General features: G+C 34.5%; 1 protein-coding gene across 11 annotated transcripts in view; it reads left to right on the top strand.

Annotated features, from left to right (window-relative positions):
* Positions 1-15,011, top strand: part of Arms (Ankyrin repeat-rich membrane spanning) — a 168,671-nt gene extending 153,660 nt beyond the window's left edge. For 9 of the 11 annotated variants that reach the window (XM_072530599.1, XM_072530603.1, XM_072530596.1 and 6 more), the window contains 2 exons: positions 5,339-5,527; positions 14,054-15,011. In XM_072530599.1, the coding sequence (XP_072386700.1) occupies positions 5,339-5,527; positions 14,054-14,877 (1,013 nt within the window). In that variant the 3' untranslated portion in view covers positions 14,878-15,011. The remainder of the gene's footprint in view (positions 1-5,338; positions 5,528-14,053) is intronic. The other 2 variants (XM_072530600.1, XM_072530604.1) reach the window with 1 other exon arrangement.
* Positions 15,012-18,911: the final 3,900 nt, after the last annotated feature.

The raw sequence follows: 18,911 nt of genomic DNA, 5'->3' as shown, positions 1-18,911 counted from the left end.
TTTTCAAACGGGTAAGTTTTATATGATATTCAAAATTTAACTATTTGCACATGCTCAACCATAACTATTGCAGCCAACAGAAGAAAAAAATTGTTTAGCTAACCGAGATTGTGTCAACTTGGTTTAAAGCACTGAAAAACGCTAAGAGGGTTAAAAAATTAGGTTAGCTAACCAAAATTTTAACCTCTCACTTAAAAACTGGGCTTAAAGTTATAAATACAGAGCCAGCCATAGCCAGAAGGATTCGCCTATATTCAAATAACATAAAAATTGTACAAAAGTGATGGAAGAGTTTTGTTTATGTGTGAAGACAAAATTGCAACAATAAATTTAAAATAAAAAAAAAAAATTATAGTATCTTAATTGAGAAAATTCATGAGGTAAGAATAAGTACATCCAATTAATCCATGTCTTCAGAGAAGTGTCCATGATCAGATTAGTATCTCAGGTAAAATTGTGTATAAAATGACTACATCTATGTTTACGGCTTAGACGACAGGCTAGGGAATGGATATTCGCTAACAAAAGTGTCAGGTATGGAGAAAGCTAAAAAGCTTGGTGCCTGCAGTCCGCGTAGTAGGCTATTCAGCAATTAGCCCACGCTATTCCATTATTGGCTAGAGAGGGATTTTCCTATGCTGCCCATTCACTTAGCCGATGAAAAAAATCACGTAGCCTAACATTGTTGGCTACGTTTAAATCTGTGATTTAATTCTATAGCTTCTACAGAATTACTGTGAGTTTCATCAGAGAAGAAAATTTCGCCAAGCAATTTTAATATTCGGCACAGAAATGTTCGGAGTATTGCCACAGCATCTGAACGGTTGCGCGTGGACATCCTCGGGTAATCTTGCGCACACCTGTTTGCTTCCGCCACCGTCTTTTCGCTGCTCCTGCTATGTGCCCCCCTGTTTGTTTTTGATCGATTGCCTCAAAGTTTTTAACCCATGATTTAATTAAATGATAACCTGGACACTGACTTATAGTTAGAGTGCTCGTCGGGAAAAGAGTTTGTGATTACTCTGTTCAAACGTTGAGTATCGATCCATTAGGCCGAGTTTTACACAGTTTGCTTTTACACAGGTTAAACATTTTAAGAACAACAAGAAAATAGGTGTTTTTCTTATAATTTTTAAGCTATTTAATTAAAAAGAACAACAATATCTATAAATTTTCGGTATGTCGTAAAATCGACATACTTCAGTAAATTTTTGTGTTTAAAGTAACGTTTGGTTACTAAACGTTACGGTCAGAGATCTGAGATTAGTATCAAACATCTACATCACTGTAGATAATATCTACTCTATTATTGAAACACAAAAATAATATTGTATGGAATATTGTGGAAATTATTATTTTATCTTTTGAATTGAATTTACGTTAGGTGAGGTTAAATTAGACTTTGCTCATAAATAACTAAATCTTTTAAAAATGGCATGTGGTTATTTATTACTTGTTCTTTTATAATAACTCTTAAGCTACATTTAGCGAAAATATAGTTGTATAAATAACAAAGAAACTGCCTTATTTTATTTTGAGAATATCTCCAACTGAAAATTTTATTTTGAATTATTTTACTGTACTTGTTGCATGTTTTGCATGATTTTTGTCCGTATTAACATATTTGTCATTGCATGTTGGTGTTGGTTTATGGTAGATCTGCAGATTTTTATTATTTTAAAATACCCCTGACTCTTTCCAAATATATACTTTATACAATCTAATGTTTTACGGACCCATGAGAAAAATTGATAATGAGTGAGCTGATGCAGACGTATTTGCCCGTTGACATTTTTATTATATTTGCTTAAATCTGGTCTTTATCGTGAAATGTGTGCTATACTGAATAAAGAGCAAACAGCGAAGATCAAAGGAGATTTACAATTGGATAGAGCTAACAACTACCAAAGATTTAAGAACATGAACTTTATTGATTTTAAGCTTGTGTATAAGTAATATAAACACAACCCTTAGGAGTATATTCTATGTATGATATTGCTGTTAGAGTTAAACATTTCAATAAAAAAGTATCGGATGAGATAGGACGAAATATCTTAAAGTGCAACATTTTAGGGAAGTCAATTCAATCAATTTACATAAATAATTTATTTTTTAAATTTATTTTTCAGAATATTTATTTATGATTTATCAATCCTTTAAATCTTAATATATAGTTAGTAAAAATTCTTGCCACGAAAGACAACATATACAGGTTGTCCCGGAAAATAGTGCGTTCCTTAACGATACGTGCAGATTGCAGCATTTAAAACAAAAAAGTCTTATAACATTTTTTTATGAAGTTAACCGTTTTCAAAAAAAAAAATTATTAATTTTAATCCATTTGATTATTGTTCGCAGAAAAGGAAATACAGCCGGCAACGTTGCGTTCCTTGTTATTCTTCGTTAATTACTGTAAATCAGCTATCATGAATCATCAATCGTTAGGCATATTATTGATACTGATAACAGTGATAGAGAAAAAGCATGTATTTGTTTTTATTAAATATTTAATAATTAAAATTTGAATACTGTTTTTACTTACATGGCATATTATTATTACAATAAATGTTCGAAATGGCCACGATTTGCACAGATACACGCGTTTATTCGACGAATCCAATTATTCTTAATATTATAAGTATGTAAATTATGTTTGATTATTTCAGCAGCATCAAAAATTCGTTGTCGCAATTGAGCTTCTGTTTTAATTTCATCCTGGTTGTCGTATACTAATGATTTTAGATGTCTCCAAAAATAAAAGTCCATAACATTGCATTCTGGTGTTCTGGGTGGCCACAGAACGTGTCCATTTCTACCGATCCAACGACGAGGAAAAGTGATGTCGAGGAAATCTTTAATATGTCTCGTAAAATGTGCTGGAGCCCCGTCATGAAGAAACCACATTTCAGAGCGTATTTGTAACGGAACGTCTTCAAGAAGTATCGGTAGAACATGCTGCAAAAAATTTAAATAGGATTCTCCATTCAATCTTCTGGGAAGTTCGTTCGGTCCAATCAGACGATTACCAATAATCCCAGCCCATCAATTTATACTAAATTGTTTTTGAAAATTTGTCCTACGTATAGCATACGCGTTTTCATCCCTCCACACGTGATAATTGTGAAAATTAAATACACCATTTCTCGTAAAACAAGCTTCATCTGCACACAACACTTTGCACGGAAATTCGGGTTCTCTGGCGATTTTGTTTTGAAACCATCTACAAAATCTTAATCTTCGAGGTAAATCGCCTTGGTGTAAATCTTGCACTCGTTGGTAATGGTAAGGATGTAACAGTTGTTCCGTAAATATCTTGTGAACAATGTTTTTTGAAATGCCAACCATTCTAGCCACAGATCGAGTACTTACTCTTGGATTATTACTGACTATATCCAAAATCACATCTTCTGCATTTAGTCTACGGTTACTTCGTGTTCTACCTCTAGTTTTTTTAGGTATCACACAACCCCTCTCTAATAACCTTTCGGACACGTTCACAAAACTTCGGGCATTAGGATGTCGTAGTTCGGGATAGCGTTCAACATAAAGTCTAACAGCCCTATTACTGTCACAGTGGGCTTCACAGTACGTAATTAACATATCGTGATACTCGCGAATCGAAAACATGACAATACTATTTATTCTTGAGCTATGGGTAATTACAACTGTTTACAAATAATGTACCTTTTCTGTATCAAAATAAATTAAACTATCGCATTCTGCCCATACCTTTTGGGGCACAATGTTGCCGGATGTATTTGCTTTTCTGTGGACACTAATCAAATGGATTAAATTTAATATATATATATTTTTTTGAAAACGGTTGACTTTATAAAAAAATGTTATAAGACTTTTTTGTTTTAAATGCTATACTCAGCCCATACCTTTAAGGAACGCACTATTTTCCGGGACACCCTGTATATTGAGAAAACTTTATTTGCGTGTATAAAGCGGAAACGACTTATTGTTTTTCTTTTATTAATAATTGTGTTGTTGTTTTGTTTACCTAGCAAGCCTGCATGATTTGTTAAATATTATGTACGTGAAAGAAGCAAACAAGAATTAAAAACTAATAATTTAAACCAAAAAGTGTTTAGTTTGGGTTCTAAAAGAAATAAAGTTACTATTTATTAGGATATATATTTATTCTAAGTTTAACACATACTTTGTAAGAGCTGTGCATGAGTAGTATTTGATCTCTAATTTTATAAAATGCAAAAATTTTATGCTAAGTAGGTATTCTACGACCACGCGGCATCTATATAAGAAAATATCTAAAGTTGCATTTGTTGCTCAACTCTTTCATATTGAAGCACTAATAGTGCTGACGTGACCGCTCCCTAGTGGTACAATAAGGAACTAAAATCTTGTTTATCTACCACGTGAACTAAATGGCCAATGGTAAGGTCGACTAAGTCTAGGGGAGTTGTAATCGACACACACGACGTCGACGTTTTTCAGGACCGTCGAAGTACCGACCAGGGCAATACTTTTTGATTTTGTAGTGGGAGTCGAACTCACATTTTTTGGTACCAAAGGCGGCGGTTACACTCACCTCTGAGCTACGTAACTCAGCCGCTGTGGCGGAGCCGAAAGATCGATGCAGCTTTGAATATACCTGACCATATAACGCGACAGGGTGACTGGGCAATTGTGGTAGATATTGCAGTCAGTTGGGAAAGTTCGGATTTCTTAAATGGGGTAGCTAAAAACAAAATAGCTGAGCACTGATTTCTCCAGATCATGCAAACCCGATATCCAAGGAAAAATGGTGTTCAAAGCATTCAACGATTTAAATAATCCTGTGTTCAATCATCACGAAGACCATGCGCGGCACCTACAAACTTGGAAATGAACCATTGCCAGTTTGTTCCGAACTACTTCACAACTTAACTTATTCCCAGCATTTTAGTGCAGGTTAAGTTGGGTCGAGTGAGCTAACATCACAAATAAATCTAGTGTAAATATAAAAGAGCGTCTTCTTCTATTCATATATGTAATTTCTTCTGGATATAATCTTCTGTTTCTTTTTTCTAGAAATAATACAAAAACTAAAATTAAAACCTTAGAGCATCAGCTTAAAAAATTAGAATTAAAAATAGAAAATGAAAAAAAAACAACTATCGGGATTATAGTTAAAAATAAAAAAGGAAAATGTTATAAAAGGGACTTATTAATATTGTTTATTTTATTGACGTATGGGATGTATTTAATGGAAATTCCTATTTGCTTCTTTCACGTTACTCTTAAGTTCCACCACCAATGTAGCACTAACCAGACCACGGTCTAATACTTCCTGTCTTATCCGTCACAGCTTAGAATGCTTACTTCTGTTTAGATTACCCCTCCAGAGGTTACCGTTCTCGTACCAACAGTACTAGCGGCATAGGTGAGACAGATTTTATTTTGTTGCAATCCTCGCCTGTAGGTCACATGCATTGGCAACCCATCAGTATTGGCGTTGCCGGTAATTCGGAAAGTTTAAGCGATCATAGCTCGAGGTGCAGTTCTCAACCACCTTCTCCAGGTAAGTTACTAGAAACATGCGTCCTGGTTACAGGGACTGCGCCACGTGGGTGTCAGCAAAATCCCAGCGGCAGCGGTATTTATAACTTGCGTTTGTAAAGAACTATGTATGTACATAAGAGATGATAAAATGACGTTCTATATAAACTACTGGTTCAAAATTTATATTTAAAACATGATTTTAGACTTATCTGGTGTAGATGTATCCCTCTAATTCCCGTCATATCATAATGACATTACAGCAGCTTCCACAGTACTATGTCACCGTATGGCACCATATGCAGAACGGATAGTAGGAAAATACCAAGCTGGTTTCAGAGGTGGTACATCTACAATTCATCAGATTGCAACACTGAAACAAATTTTAGAAAACCACTGGAATATGGCATTGATACTCATCATATATTTATAGACTACAAAGCAGCCTACGACTCTGTAAATAGAAGAGAAATGTTCAAAGCAATGAAAGAGCTAGAAATACCAGATCATTGGTAAATTTAACAAAACTCTTGAAAAGTTAAATGTAGAGTACGAATTCAGGGAGAACTATCTGAACCCTTTAAAACAAATAACGGGCTGCGCCAAGGAGACCCTCTCTCCTTTAAACTGTTCAATCTGGCTCTGGAAAAAGTAATACGTATGTCATAAATCACAACAATTGGTTCAATATATAATAAATTAGTGCTAACCTATGCGACAACGAATATTTTACCGTGCAAGTAGAAGTATGAAAGTAAATTGATCTAATCATTATTCCAATAAAAAGGATCTACTGTTAGTATGACATCTAAACTAAAATTATTTCAGTTAATAGATGTTCAGATAGACGCAAAATTTATTGTGGAATTTAATCCGAAAATAACAAAAATTTTTACGCAAACGCTCCTACAAATAAATACAATGACTCCAAATGTGTTCATCAGACATTTGGGTTGGGTTTCGGTGAAATGTAAACACCAAAGAGGCGTGCCGGGTTTCTTTGATATTACACTATTTTATTACTTTATTAGGTACTACAACTGTAATAAATAGAAATATACTATTTTTAATATAAATGAAAAGAAATTAGCAGAACGATGGTTCAGAAACCAGAAAAAGAATCTAATATTTCACTTTGTTAGTTTTACGTGTGTGTGATGCACTCTGTATTAGTGAAACCTAAAGTCGGTTTTGCAAAAAGCAAAAAAAAAGTGGAGAAAGTGAACAAAATGTCGCACAATACCAATCTCGCCGACAACCAAAGACTATAGATCTTCCCGAAGGTTGCAAATTTGAAATCCGTGAGACAATATATAAAATGCGCAAAAAGAAAGAATATGTTTCTTTAGATTCAGTGCTACAAAAATTAAAAGACAGAAATATATTAGAAATTTCCAGAACAAGTCTCTGAACAGTTTTAGACAGATTGGCTTTAAGTTCAAAAAGGAAAATAATAGAAAGGCTTTGTGTGAAAGAACTAGTGTCGTTCACAAAAGAATAGAATTTTTAAGAAATTATAACAAATTTAAAAAAGAATGTTCTTTCTTCGTTTATTTAGACGAAACATGCATTTTTGCTAAAGGCGGTATCAAACGAATTTGGCAGGACGAGAGTATAAAATCCATAAAACACATCGATAACGAGGGAAAGAGATATATTATAGTGCATGCAGGTGGAAAACATTTTTTTATTGAGAGAGCAGATCTTGTGTTTTCATCAAAATCAAAATCAGCCGATTATCATGCCAGTATGAATACGGAGATGTTTGTGAAATGGTTGCAAGAAAAACTGTTGCCAAGTTTACATGAACCATCCGTTATAGTACTGGATAATGCTACGTACCATTCGGAAATTTTAAATAAGCAACCAACAAACACCTGGACCGTAGATAAAATAAAAGAATGGTTAACACTATGCTGATGATATCAATATTGTTGCGAGACGGAAAGCGCTGTACGAGAGGCGTATGTAGCATTAAAAGAATCAGCTACAAAAATGGGTTTAATAATAAACACCAACAAAACGAAGCATATGAAAATAAACACGCAACCACAAATCCTACGCCAACTTGTTATAGAAAACGACGTCATCGAAGCAGTGAACAAATTTGTATGCCTGGGAGCGCTCAACACTGAAAATAATACTACCGCAGAATCTGCACGGCCAACAGATGCTATTTTGGGCTGAATCTCCCCCTTAAATCCACAATTATATCGAGAAATACAAAAATAAAACTACAAAATAATAATACGACCAGTCCTAATATATGGTTCAGAGACCTGGACGTAATGAAAACATGTTAAAATGTTTCGAAAGAAACGTACCAAGGCGAATCTATGGAGTAGTGAATGACAATGGAGTGTGGAGAAGACGATACAACTTCGAACTTTATAGACTAAATCAGGAACCTGATATCGTAAAACATATTAAAATAGGACGTCTGAGGTGGATAGGGCATGTAATGCTGATGGAACAAAATGACCCAGCTAGAAAAACGCTCTTTGATAGACTCATTGGTCAGAGAAGAGGAACACCCAGAACAAGGTTCCTTGTTCTGGGTGGCGTAGGAAGGCAATGGATAAGGACGACTGGAGAGAAATTCTTGAGGAGCGTAGGACCCACGCAGTTTTGTAATGCCAGAATGATGATAATAAGGTAGTTCAACTATATTTGCGCAGATGCAGTCCTTTTGATAATTTCAAATATTGATTTTGCAACCAGTAGTTTACAAACGGTAAAAAATTTAAAACCAAACAAAATGTTTTTAATAAAAATTTTATTCGTTCTCACACTATGCACCTTTTCTAAAGCGGCACAACTTTATCACACTGTCTTTTATCTTCCGCATGTTTTAAGAATATATATGCCAGTATTTACAGATTTTTTTTTATAATAGGAGACGTGTACTAAAAAAGTTTTGAAAAAATACTCATAACAATATAATCTGCGTTTGACACTTTACTTTTATAGTTGTTCTTCTGATATTGTGTTGACGTGTTTGAACGAACAAACAAACACCACAACAAATTGTGCACGGAAACGTTCATAACGTTTCATTAAGCCCTCATAAAAAATTATGGCATATATTAGTTTTAAAACGTTCTGTGCTGTTGTCTAACAATCAATAAACACTATCACTTGACCATCCAACGATCTTTTTCTAAGTATCTCTCTCGCATTCCGGAATTGATTCCTTCAATCCAACTTTTTCTTGTCGTCCCACTTTTCTGTTGTCTACGTATAAGTATTCTTTCCTGCCAATGGTGTCAAATGTCTTCTTCTTCAAAAGTCAACATATATCACATGTAGGTCTTGATCTTCTGTTCAATTATCTATTTCATAGAATAAAAGTGATAGCGGCGACAGATATCATGTCTTGAACTATGCATATAAATGACATAGTCAGCGATAGAATGCAAGAGGCTCTAACTATAGTTACAGAATGCAATTAAAAAGTAGGGTTCAACAAAGTCCTCATAAGTCCAAAATCATGAAATTTACCAGAAAGAGCCGTTGGATTCTCTAAACCTAAAATAGTACACTTATCAATCTGATGAATGAAGTAAAATTAACACATCAAAAATGTTCAACATAAAATATAAAAATCTAACAAAAAATATGTTTATTAATCTAGTAATTGTCTAGTATAAACATTGTGCAGATGAGGAGCAATCTTTCTCTGAAGGTTATCCCATACATGATCGATGGGATTAAGATCTGGCTATTGTGCTGGCCACGATAAAAGTATAATATCCTCATTAGGAACCCAATCTCTTACTGTTGCTGCAGTATGTGGCTTTGCATTATCCTGCACGTAACGCAAATCAGAACCTACAAAATGGAAGGACAACAGTTTCTAAGATACGATAAATAAGTTGAGATCGATTCAAAGCGCCTTTTACAAAAACGGGAACAGTTCAGTGATTAAAAATTATTCCAGCATACATCATAACTTGTAGACCACTATGTGGACGAACACCCTGTACATGCATGAGTCTCTCTTGTCGACCAGGTGCTCTTCACTTTTCGTTAATCAGGGTAGAGGCAAAACCTAGCTTCATCTATGAATAATACAGAACTCCATTCTTATAAGCCCCACTGCACATGTTTTTATATCCACCGTAATCTGAGTCCACGATTTTCATGACCTAACATAGGAACCCTTAATAGACGTTTGGCGTGTAGATCAGTTTAATGTAAGTTAAAGTTTGGTCATATGTAACGGTAATGTTGGGATGTTGTTATTTTGGATTTATAATATGGTGGTAAAAACAACAATTACATATGCACAAGTGCAGCAAAAAAGTGTCATCGCAAGGATTCTGAGGGGTAGGCCAACAGCAACTATAGAGGCTCTACTGGACCTCACTCCTCGCACATCGTAATAAGTGGGGAGGCGAGAATGGGATGTATACTGTGAGAAAACCTGAGCAATGTAATGATGATGACTTCGCAGCGTATGGTACCCAGATATAGGCATAAAGTAGAGTTTCAAGTGGACATATATGCTCGAGAGTGATGGACCAGAAGATAACACGATGTAGACTACAGACTACCTCTGTAGAGATTTATGTAGCCTTGTTCATTGTGCAAGGGACACAACTGAACTCTAGGATAGTGTGAAAATGCCGATAAGAACTCTACAGACTGGCGAAATATATTAGTGCAAGGACAATGGAGCTGTTTGATCGGGACTTAAGCTGTAGACTATGCATACAACCATATCTTGAATGACTGTGAGGCACCATTTTTCAAAAATTGTAGACCTTTCGTCTTTGCCGGCAATCCGATCTTTTCCAAATTTTCTGATAGGACATAAAATTTGCCGATAGTCACTTTCAAACATGTAATTTCCTTTGTCATCCATTTTAAATTTGTCTTGCTAGAAGTATTTCTTTGAGACAATCGATGAGAATTTTTTGGGAAGTAAATAATGATAATGGTAGAAAATCAAAGAATAATTTAAATGGTTATGCCTAAATACTTTTTCATCCTTTTTTGAAAAAGAGTACACATATTAAAACTTTGTGTCAATCGTGAGGTTATAAGGTTGTTATATTTTATCAAAACTTTCACAACATAAAAAACGCTCCAAACATCTTCTATTCTGAGAAAACTATAAATAAGGACAAGTATTTTCAAAGTATAATCTGGTTTACCGGAAATTAATTCTAAATTTTTTCCAAAAAAATACTGACAATATTGTAACCATATTTAACAAGCCGCAAGATAAAAACATGGATTAGTTCACTTAAAAGCTTCGGTAAGTTCGATGCAATTTGAGACCTTTAGAGTTACTTACCGTCCAATGCTCTAAAGATTTCAATAGATACTAATTTCGCTAATCCCTCTGTAGTATTTAGGCTGCTGAATGAGTACAAAGAGCCTAAAGACTGGCTTATCTATATTAATTGTTGCACAATTGCTTCGATATAATCAGAATTCTTTTAGAGTTGAGTTTTTCATTAATTTCCTAAAACTAGTCACATTAGCTGGTACAGGTACTTTTTGCATCCTACATAATCATGGTTATAAGGGTGTAAGTTTCTTTCTAATATTTTTTATAGAAATGGAAAGGTCTTTTGATCATTTGCTTGTGCTTTCAATTAATGCTGGATTATATAAGAAATTAGTATAAATGTACTATTTATTGTACAAATTACTTAATACAATTCAGTGATATAAAATAACTAAACTATAAAAAACAAATAGATATTTTGAAGGACCTGTAATTCAACTGAATCAATCTTTACCCTATTATATCTACATACCTCATTCTAAACGAGTTATTTCGATAAATATTAAGTTTTCTCTACGCACTCTCACTTGCATAAATTGCTTTCACGTTTAAGAGCTTGAAATCTAGTTTAATCTTTGTGCGGACTATTCTTTCTGAGACATATGTACAGTCTTCTAATTGATTTGTAAGTGTCTGGTGTACTAACATGGCGACTCTTTCTTTGGCTTTGGTTTCTTTCGCAACACCACTGTAGAACATTAGGCAATTTGATCCTATCACTTTTTCTTTGTCTCTTGAAGTACACACAGATATCGATATTCTTCTCTCTATAAAATTGTTTCTCGCATTGGGAGTCATTGTTGAATCATTCAAGAAAAATTCCTCAAACCATCAAAATTAAGATAAAATCGTGGATGACAAATGAGATTTTAGATATGATGGAAGAGAGGCGAAAGGTTAAAGATCAGGACAAGACATTATACAAAAGAATAGATAAAGAAATCAAAAAAACAATCAGAATGACTAAGGACACACAGCTGAGAGAACAATGCGCGGAAATACAGCTATTACAACAAAAACACGATTCATTCAATATGCACAAAAAAGTTAGAGAAGCTGCAGGCTTATACAAGCCTTGAAGAGTTGGATGTTTGGCAGACAACCAAGGGAATCCACTGCTAAGTTTGGAAGAGAGATTAGACACTTGGAAGAAATATATGGAAGTAACATTTGCAGATGAAAGGCAGATTGCCATTGAAGAAGTCATGGCTACTATTAGAAAAACTAAAGATGCTAAAGCTGTAGGGCTTGACAAATTTTATACAGAATTCCTAAAACTTATGGACGAACAAGGAATAAAATGGATAACGACTATATTTAACAAAATATATAACTGGAAATATTCCCCAAAGCTGGTTAAAGGCGACCTTCGTAACTATACCAAAAAATTCAATGCAAAAACATGCGAAGACTACAGAATAATTAGCCTAATAAGCCACTTACTTAAAACGTTTTTAAAAGGGTGTGTCATGGACACAATTTGGATTCCGCGATACCTTAGGCACCCGAGAAGCGCTATTCGCTATATAAGTGCTTATCCAGAGGTGCAGGGATGTCAACTGAGATGTATATATTTGTTTTATCGACTACAAAAAGGCATTTGATAGAGTAAAACATGACAAGCTCATATTCATCTTGAAAGAAGCGGACTTGGATGATAGAGACTTGCGAATTATATATAATTTATATTACAACTAAACTGCCAACATTAACACAGTGACATTAAGTGAGACAAGTGCTATTTAACATGTACTCGGAGCGTATCTTCGAGCAAGCACTGGGACAACTACAGGAAGGCGTCTTAGTTAACGGAGTGCGTCTAAACAACATTAGATATGCTGATGACGCAGTAGTTTTTGAAGATAGCCTAGATGGTTTACAAGCAATAATGTAGCGCGCATTAGATATAAGTATAAAATACCGGAAGAATGGAGAACGAGCGAACTAATTCTACTAAGTTTCAGCTCCATATAATAATATTGAAAATATATAACAGCGAATAGTACGTAGTCTGATCTCCAAATACTGTTTTTTTTTCCACTTTTCCACAACCAATTTTTCATGTTTTTAAGATCTATGTATGTTCTACTGGGTTGGTAATTCCTACTGCTTTGTAAGACCGTCGAATCCACCTGCGCATATTTCAGTATACCTTCGTCAATTTCGTTGTTCAAGATGGATATATAGTTCCATGTCTTTAAAAACCTATTCACGATTTTCTGGTCTTTACAAATTGTAGTTATTAATTATTATTAAAATGATATTTTTGACAATGCGACTTCTAATCCGGAGTTGATTAAAAAACTAATGAAATAAAAATATAAAGAATTAATTTAGCCTTTATAGTTTAGACTTTTTTGCCTCAATCTTGGAGGCCTCAGCCATGTTCTGAACTTCTGGAGCTGAGTATTATTGAAACCTAGATTGACATCAAATTCTGATCTTTGTTGTTTTCTTTCTACTACCTGTTTTTTTTTTCAAAATTTTTAAAGCATCTTTTCCTTGGACTCTGTGTTCATTGACCCAAGCATGTTTTTATATCTGATATCCATCAAAATCTCTGTTTTTACTTAAGATTCAAGCTCGTTCAACAATTAATGGACTAGATGTTTCACCCAAATAAAAATTGTCACATTAACAAAATATTTTACGAATATAGTTCTTTGGTATTTCTTGTTTCTTTCTTCTTCTTCAAGTGCCATCTCCGCGGCGGAGGTCGGCAATCATCATAGCTATTCGGACTTTTGAGACGGCTGCTCTGAAAAGTTCATTTGATGTACATCCGTACCACTCCCTCAGGTTGCGCAGCCATGACATTCTACGCCTCCCTATGCTTCTCTTTCCTTGGATCTTTCCCTGTATAATCAGTTGGAGCAAGGTGTATTTCTCTCCACGTGTAATATGTCCGAGATATTCTAATTTTCTTGTTTTTATTGAATTTAAAATTTCCATTTCTTTGTTCATCCTTCCCAGAACCTCTTTGTTTGTGACCTTGTTTCTTTGGTTTGTATTAAAATAGGTCTTATTGCGTTGTTTGTTTTATTTCTACTAGGACAATTTTATTAGTTTGGGACTTCAAAATATCAAAAATAAATGTAGATTCTTTATTTTTCATATAATTTGAAATATATTGAGCACAAAATTACGAATAAGTGTATATAAATTTTTTATGGGATGCAAAAACACAAAACACAGCTAGATAACTATAATTTTGAATTACATTTGATAACATAGCTTTTGTTTGTGTAGTTCCAGAAAGAAAAATATCCGTAGGCAGCATGGGCAAGTATTCAAATTTAAAGTCAAGTGAAAATTCATCAAAAGGCCGCCACGTTGTCATCAAAACTGAGTTGCCAGACACTCCACCTCGAATATGCATTAGCACCACGAAGGCTTCGGTCTCGTACGAAACTCCACTTTTGCAAGAACACAAGACAACTGCTTCACAAACAAAACAACGACCAAGCTCCTTGAATTTTCACAAAGGGGAAAGGCGGCTGAGGACTCGATCTAAGTCTATAGATAATAGTCCTAAAGGAGAAAAGAGAGAAACCAAGATTAACCTTGATACATTGCACAGGTTAAAAGAGAAATTATTACATTCGAGTCCGGACTTAAACGAGACCAGTGATAACGAAAGCACACCTCTAGTGTCGGAAGTTTCTACTCCATCTAAATCTGGACACAGTTCAGAGATTAGAACGCCTAGTTCTAGAAGTTATCCTCTCTCGCCAGTGTCACAGAAGAGTTTATCACCAGAAAAGACACCCAAGGTTACTAGAAGCGAACAAAACCTTACAGACGCTACCGAATTGAGTCAAACCAACGTATTTTCTGAAGGCTTTACCGAAGGAATGGGGGATCAAAGCAATAATTACGCAGAACGCCGCAGAACAATATCAGACGATATCGGTAGCTCAGTTTCCTTGTACTTAGGTTCTATCGAACGAAGTTGTAGTAATTTTAGCGTACCTAGTTCCCAAAGTTCCGGTCGTTTGTCTAGACAGGACAACGTAGAGTCCCAGGAAAATTTAACAGATATTTATTGTGATCCAGGTAGTAAGAACGATTGATCGGCACGTTACTTAACTTTTGTGCTCGTTGTACTTAGTCATCTCAAAGAATTACAGTATTTTTAGGTTAAGCAGAGTACTTTTGTTTACCAAATGTTGTGATTGCAAATGTTAATATTATGTATCTATACTTATGTATAAAAAAAGTATATTTTGAATGACCAAAATAAATTGTTGTCTTTAAAACTATTTTATTTTTTATATTGGATTATTAATAGGTTCAGAACAAATGCTGAGAACAACCCGATAGACTGGGGCATCGTAACATCGTTACACAGATATGCATGCTAGGTATTCAGGGATTATAAGCGAACGAAAAAGCTGACAACCCTGCTAAAAGAACACTAACTACAACATATTTCGGTCCAGAGCCTGAAAAAAATCCCACTGGAAAAGTATACCTGGTCAAGGACATGACAAAATATATACACGCTGATAGGACTAACGTAGGTATTGCTGAAACAAGCAGAAATCAGAGTCATAACAAGATTCCTTACCGCCATGGCCAGTCAAGGGACAGCTGCATACAATGTTTCGTTGAGACTTAAAGCTGCAGATTCTAGGGCATAGAAACAGAAATAATGATCATATTTTTCCTGAATACCAGGCACTAGAGCACAGAAGGAAAACTTTTGGAGAGTACCAAATGACCCCAAAAATATTTGGTATCCATCAACTAGATTTATCTGGGAAAGAATTCCAGAATTCTTCCTGTGCTATTTTATGGATCGGAAATATTGCTAATGAAAACTATACTACCTGTAGCATGTCCCACATAGAGATTTTTGAATATTCACGTTAATTGGATTGGAATTTAGTTAAATGCAAAAACGTGTTGTTACAAAGAATATTGGTAAATACAAAAATATATTTGTTATACAAAAACATCGAGTATTTACATGCACACACACTCACACACGACTTTGTGTAATTAACACAAAGTGTGTATTTAAGTGAGTTTATATAAATATAAAATAACAATGAGTTAGTCATTGCTGACACCGGGCAAATGTAGAACACCGATTTGGGTTAACTTTGTAATTGTTAGCTTAATCAATAATATACAAAAGTACAATCTGTATTTTTTGGAAAGTGTAACATGAAGAATCGGTTGAGTTAACGCAGTGAGTCCAATGCCACATACCGAACGAACCGTATTATCGCTACCACATCAAGAAATAAGAGTATACAAGACTAATTATATCTACAGTATTCAGTCGAATATTTTTTTAGATAGAAATCGAATATCAGAATACATCACAAATATACTTCTTCTTCTTCAAGTGCCCTGTCCGTTGCGAACGTTGGCTATTAACATGGCAATTCTGATCTTATTTGCGGCGCTTCTGAATAGTTCGACCGATGTGAGCCCGAACCACTTCCTCAGATTTTGGAGCCACGAGTGTCTTCTAATAATATACTACTCTCCTAAATTAACGCACCACCTCAAATGTATTATGATGTTAAAGCTATTTTTCTTTTAAGCTCTTAATTTATTGGATTTCGATGATTTTTTCACATTGTAGGTATATTTCTAATTAATTAAAACGTGATTTTATTGAATTGTAATACTCATTAATGGAAGCAGTTAGTTGGCTATGAAAAATCAAACAATTGGAATCAGTTGACATAGACCGTATTTCAAGAAATCTGAGACGAGATGAATGTGTTCAGGCAATTAATGTAGCTTATATAGGGTTAAGTTATCGTGAAATAGTCTTGAGATTATGAGTATCTCATCCTACAATATCACGAGTCATTCAACGTTTTCGAGAAACAAAACGATCATACGAGACGGCGTGGACAAGGAAGAGGAAGACTCACAACACCACGCCAGTATCAGTTTATCAGGCTTCGTGCTACAAGAGAACGTTTTGACAGAATGAGACATTTATAAATACAAGATGCAGATATAATATAGTTCATAATATTTAAATTAGTAAAAACCCTTTACAAAAGAGTCTTTGCTGAACAAGATTTGCATGTAAGGATATCAGTTAGAGCACCAGCTTTAAATGAAAATCATCGTAGAAGTAGATATAGTTATAAAAGTAGATTTCAGAGAGCATTTTCAATCGAGGTATTGCCTATATAGGTCAGAGAGACGTATGAGAGGTATTCGATGGCCATGAGAACGCTAGTTTATTCAATGGAGGATATGTAATGGTTAGGGAAGGAATATCTATTACAGCGCGAACGGACTTTATTGCTTTACGAAGAGGTTCCTTAACAAATGAAAGGTTATTACAGACAATTTGTCTAACCATATATTCTATTTACTCCTTAAATAGTCAATAATGTTCTTTTAATGCATGATAATGGAATTTCGATGAGTTTTGAATACAAACCATGAACTGGCCACACTGCAACCTTGATCTAAAGCCCATAGAAAATTTGTGGGAAATTATTGATTGCTGGCGACCACTATCTGCCTCTGCCTCTCTTGATGACGTAGAAGTTATGGTGAGAGAAGTTTGGAATGCAATTGATCAAGACAAGTACAGGTGAAAATACTTGTTATTAAGTGTTTTTGGGAGAAGAAATTGTTAAAGATTATTTAATTTATGTTTTCTTAGAATTTGGTTGTATTAAATGTTAATAAAAACATATTACATTTAAAGTTCGGTGTAATCTTTGATAATAGAGATATCGAGATAATTCCACAAAATAAGATGAAAAAACACAACTTTATTTTTACGCCCGTATATGGGTAAAACGTTAACATATCTTAGAGCTGTACAGTAATTCTTTAGGAATGTAGAATGACCTATAATGTGAGAAAAAATTTATCGAAATCCAATCAACCGTTCAGAAGAAAAATAGCTTCAAACTTGTGGTACATTTAAAATAGTGCGTTAATTTTGGACAGTAGTGTATAAAGGTTGAATGGTTCAACAAGAGTATTTATTCTAAAAAAGATAGTAGAAAGAAGCAGAAACATACAGTAGGAGTAAGAGAGAAAGAACAACTGGAAGAGGCGCTTAGACAGGACACGTAGGTAAAGGGGATTCCACATAGGAATAAAGACAAAGAGAATGATAATGATGAACTTTCTTTTTATATATACTAATCTAAAAATAAACATTTAAACCTTTGTTTTAATTAATGCAGTTTTATTTTGTTGATAAACTGCATGTGAATATTGTTTTACTTTAAGTTTACAACTAATATTACAACTTATATAAGCACGCGTGATTTGTGTAAAGTAACTTCCGGTTACGGCAGTGGACTTCAAAATATGACTAATGTAGCAAAAAATTAATTACTAATTTACTAGAAAGTTGGGACTGGGTTCAGTGCATAGAGATTACTAGCGGACCAACTCGACATCGACCGGAAGTAAAAATATTTTTATCAATAACTCAAAAACTATAAATGATAATTTCGTGAACTTACATTTTTGAACTCTACGTTGATTGATTTGACTAATAAAAACGAAACCGGAAGTCGACCTCAAAACCGGAATGCAATTTTTAGTTCATCAAATGTCGACATGGATATCATTTAGCAGTTAATTTTGCATGCTGATCACGAATCCGGTGTCAGATTAGCTCTATCTTGACGTTTTATGCGCGTTTCGGGTCACTTCCGGTGTCGGATCGCAACCGGAAGTACATATTTAGATTCGTCTCGACGAGTATAATATTAGCCTGTAAATAATATTTTGCAGGTTTGTATACACAGTCACTAAAACAAAATTAATATGTCGGACACGGATTCTGCCGATGAACTCGTAAACATACCTTTAACTCCCCCCAAAAAGAGATTGAAAAAAGGCCATTTAAGCGTAAACGTTAAAGAAATAATTGTAAACGTGTATAAACACGAGTTACAAGAAAATCTGGCGTTAATATTGTCTGCTGTTGAGAAAAGAGTAGCCGATAAAGTTAGAGGTATCGGATAGTTCTGTGTTTAAAGTTATTAGAGCGATAAGAAGAATAGTGCATCAATTCTTTTTTAGAAATGAAATTCCCACGACAGATAGAGTTCTACAACAGGTCAAGGACGACCCAATCTACCTGATTTCAAACGTG

The sequence above is a fragment of the Diabrotica undecimpunctata genome, chromosome 4 (assembly GCF_040954645.1).
Source record: "Diabrotica undecimpunctata isolate CICGRU chromosome 4, icDiaUnde3, whole genome shotgun sequence".
NCBI lineage: Eukaryota > Metazoa > Arthropoda > Insecta > Coleoptera > Chrysomelidae > Diabrotica > Diabrotica undecimpunctata.
Note: the sequence above shows the minus strand (reverse complement) of the source record. Positions and strands in the feature narration are given on the sequence as shown.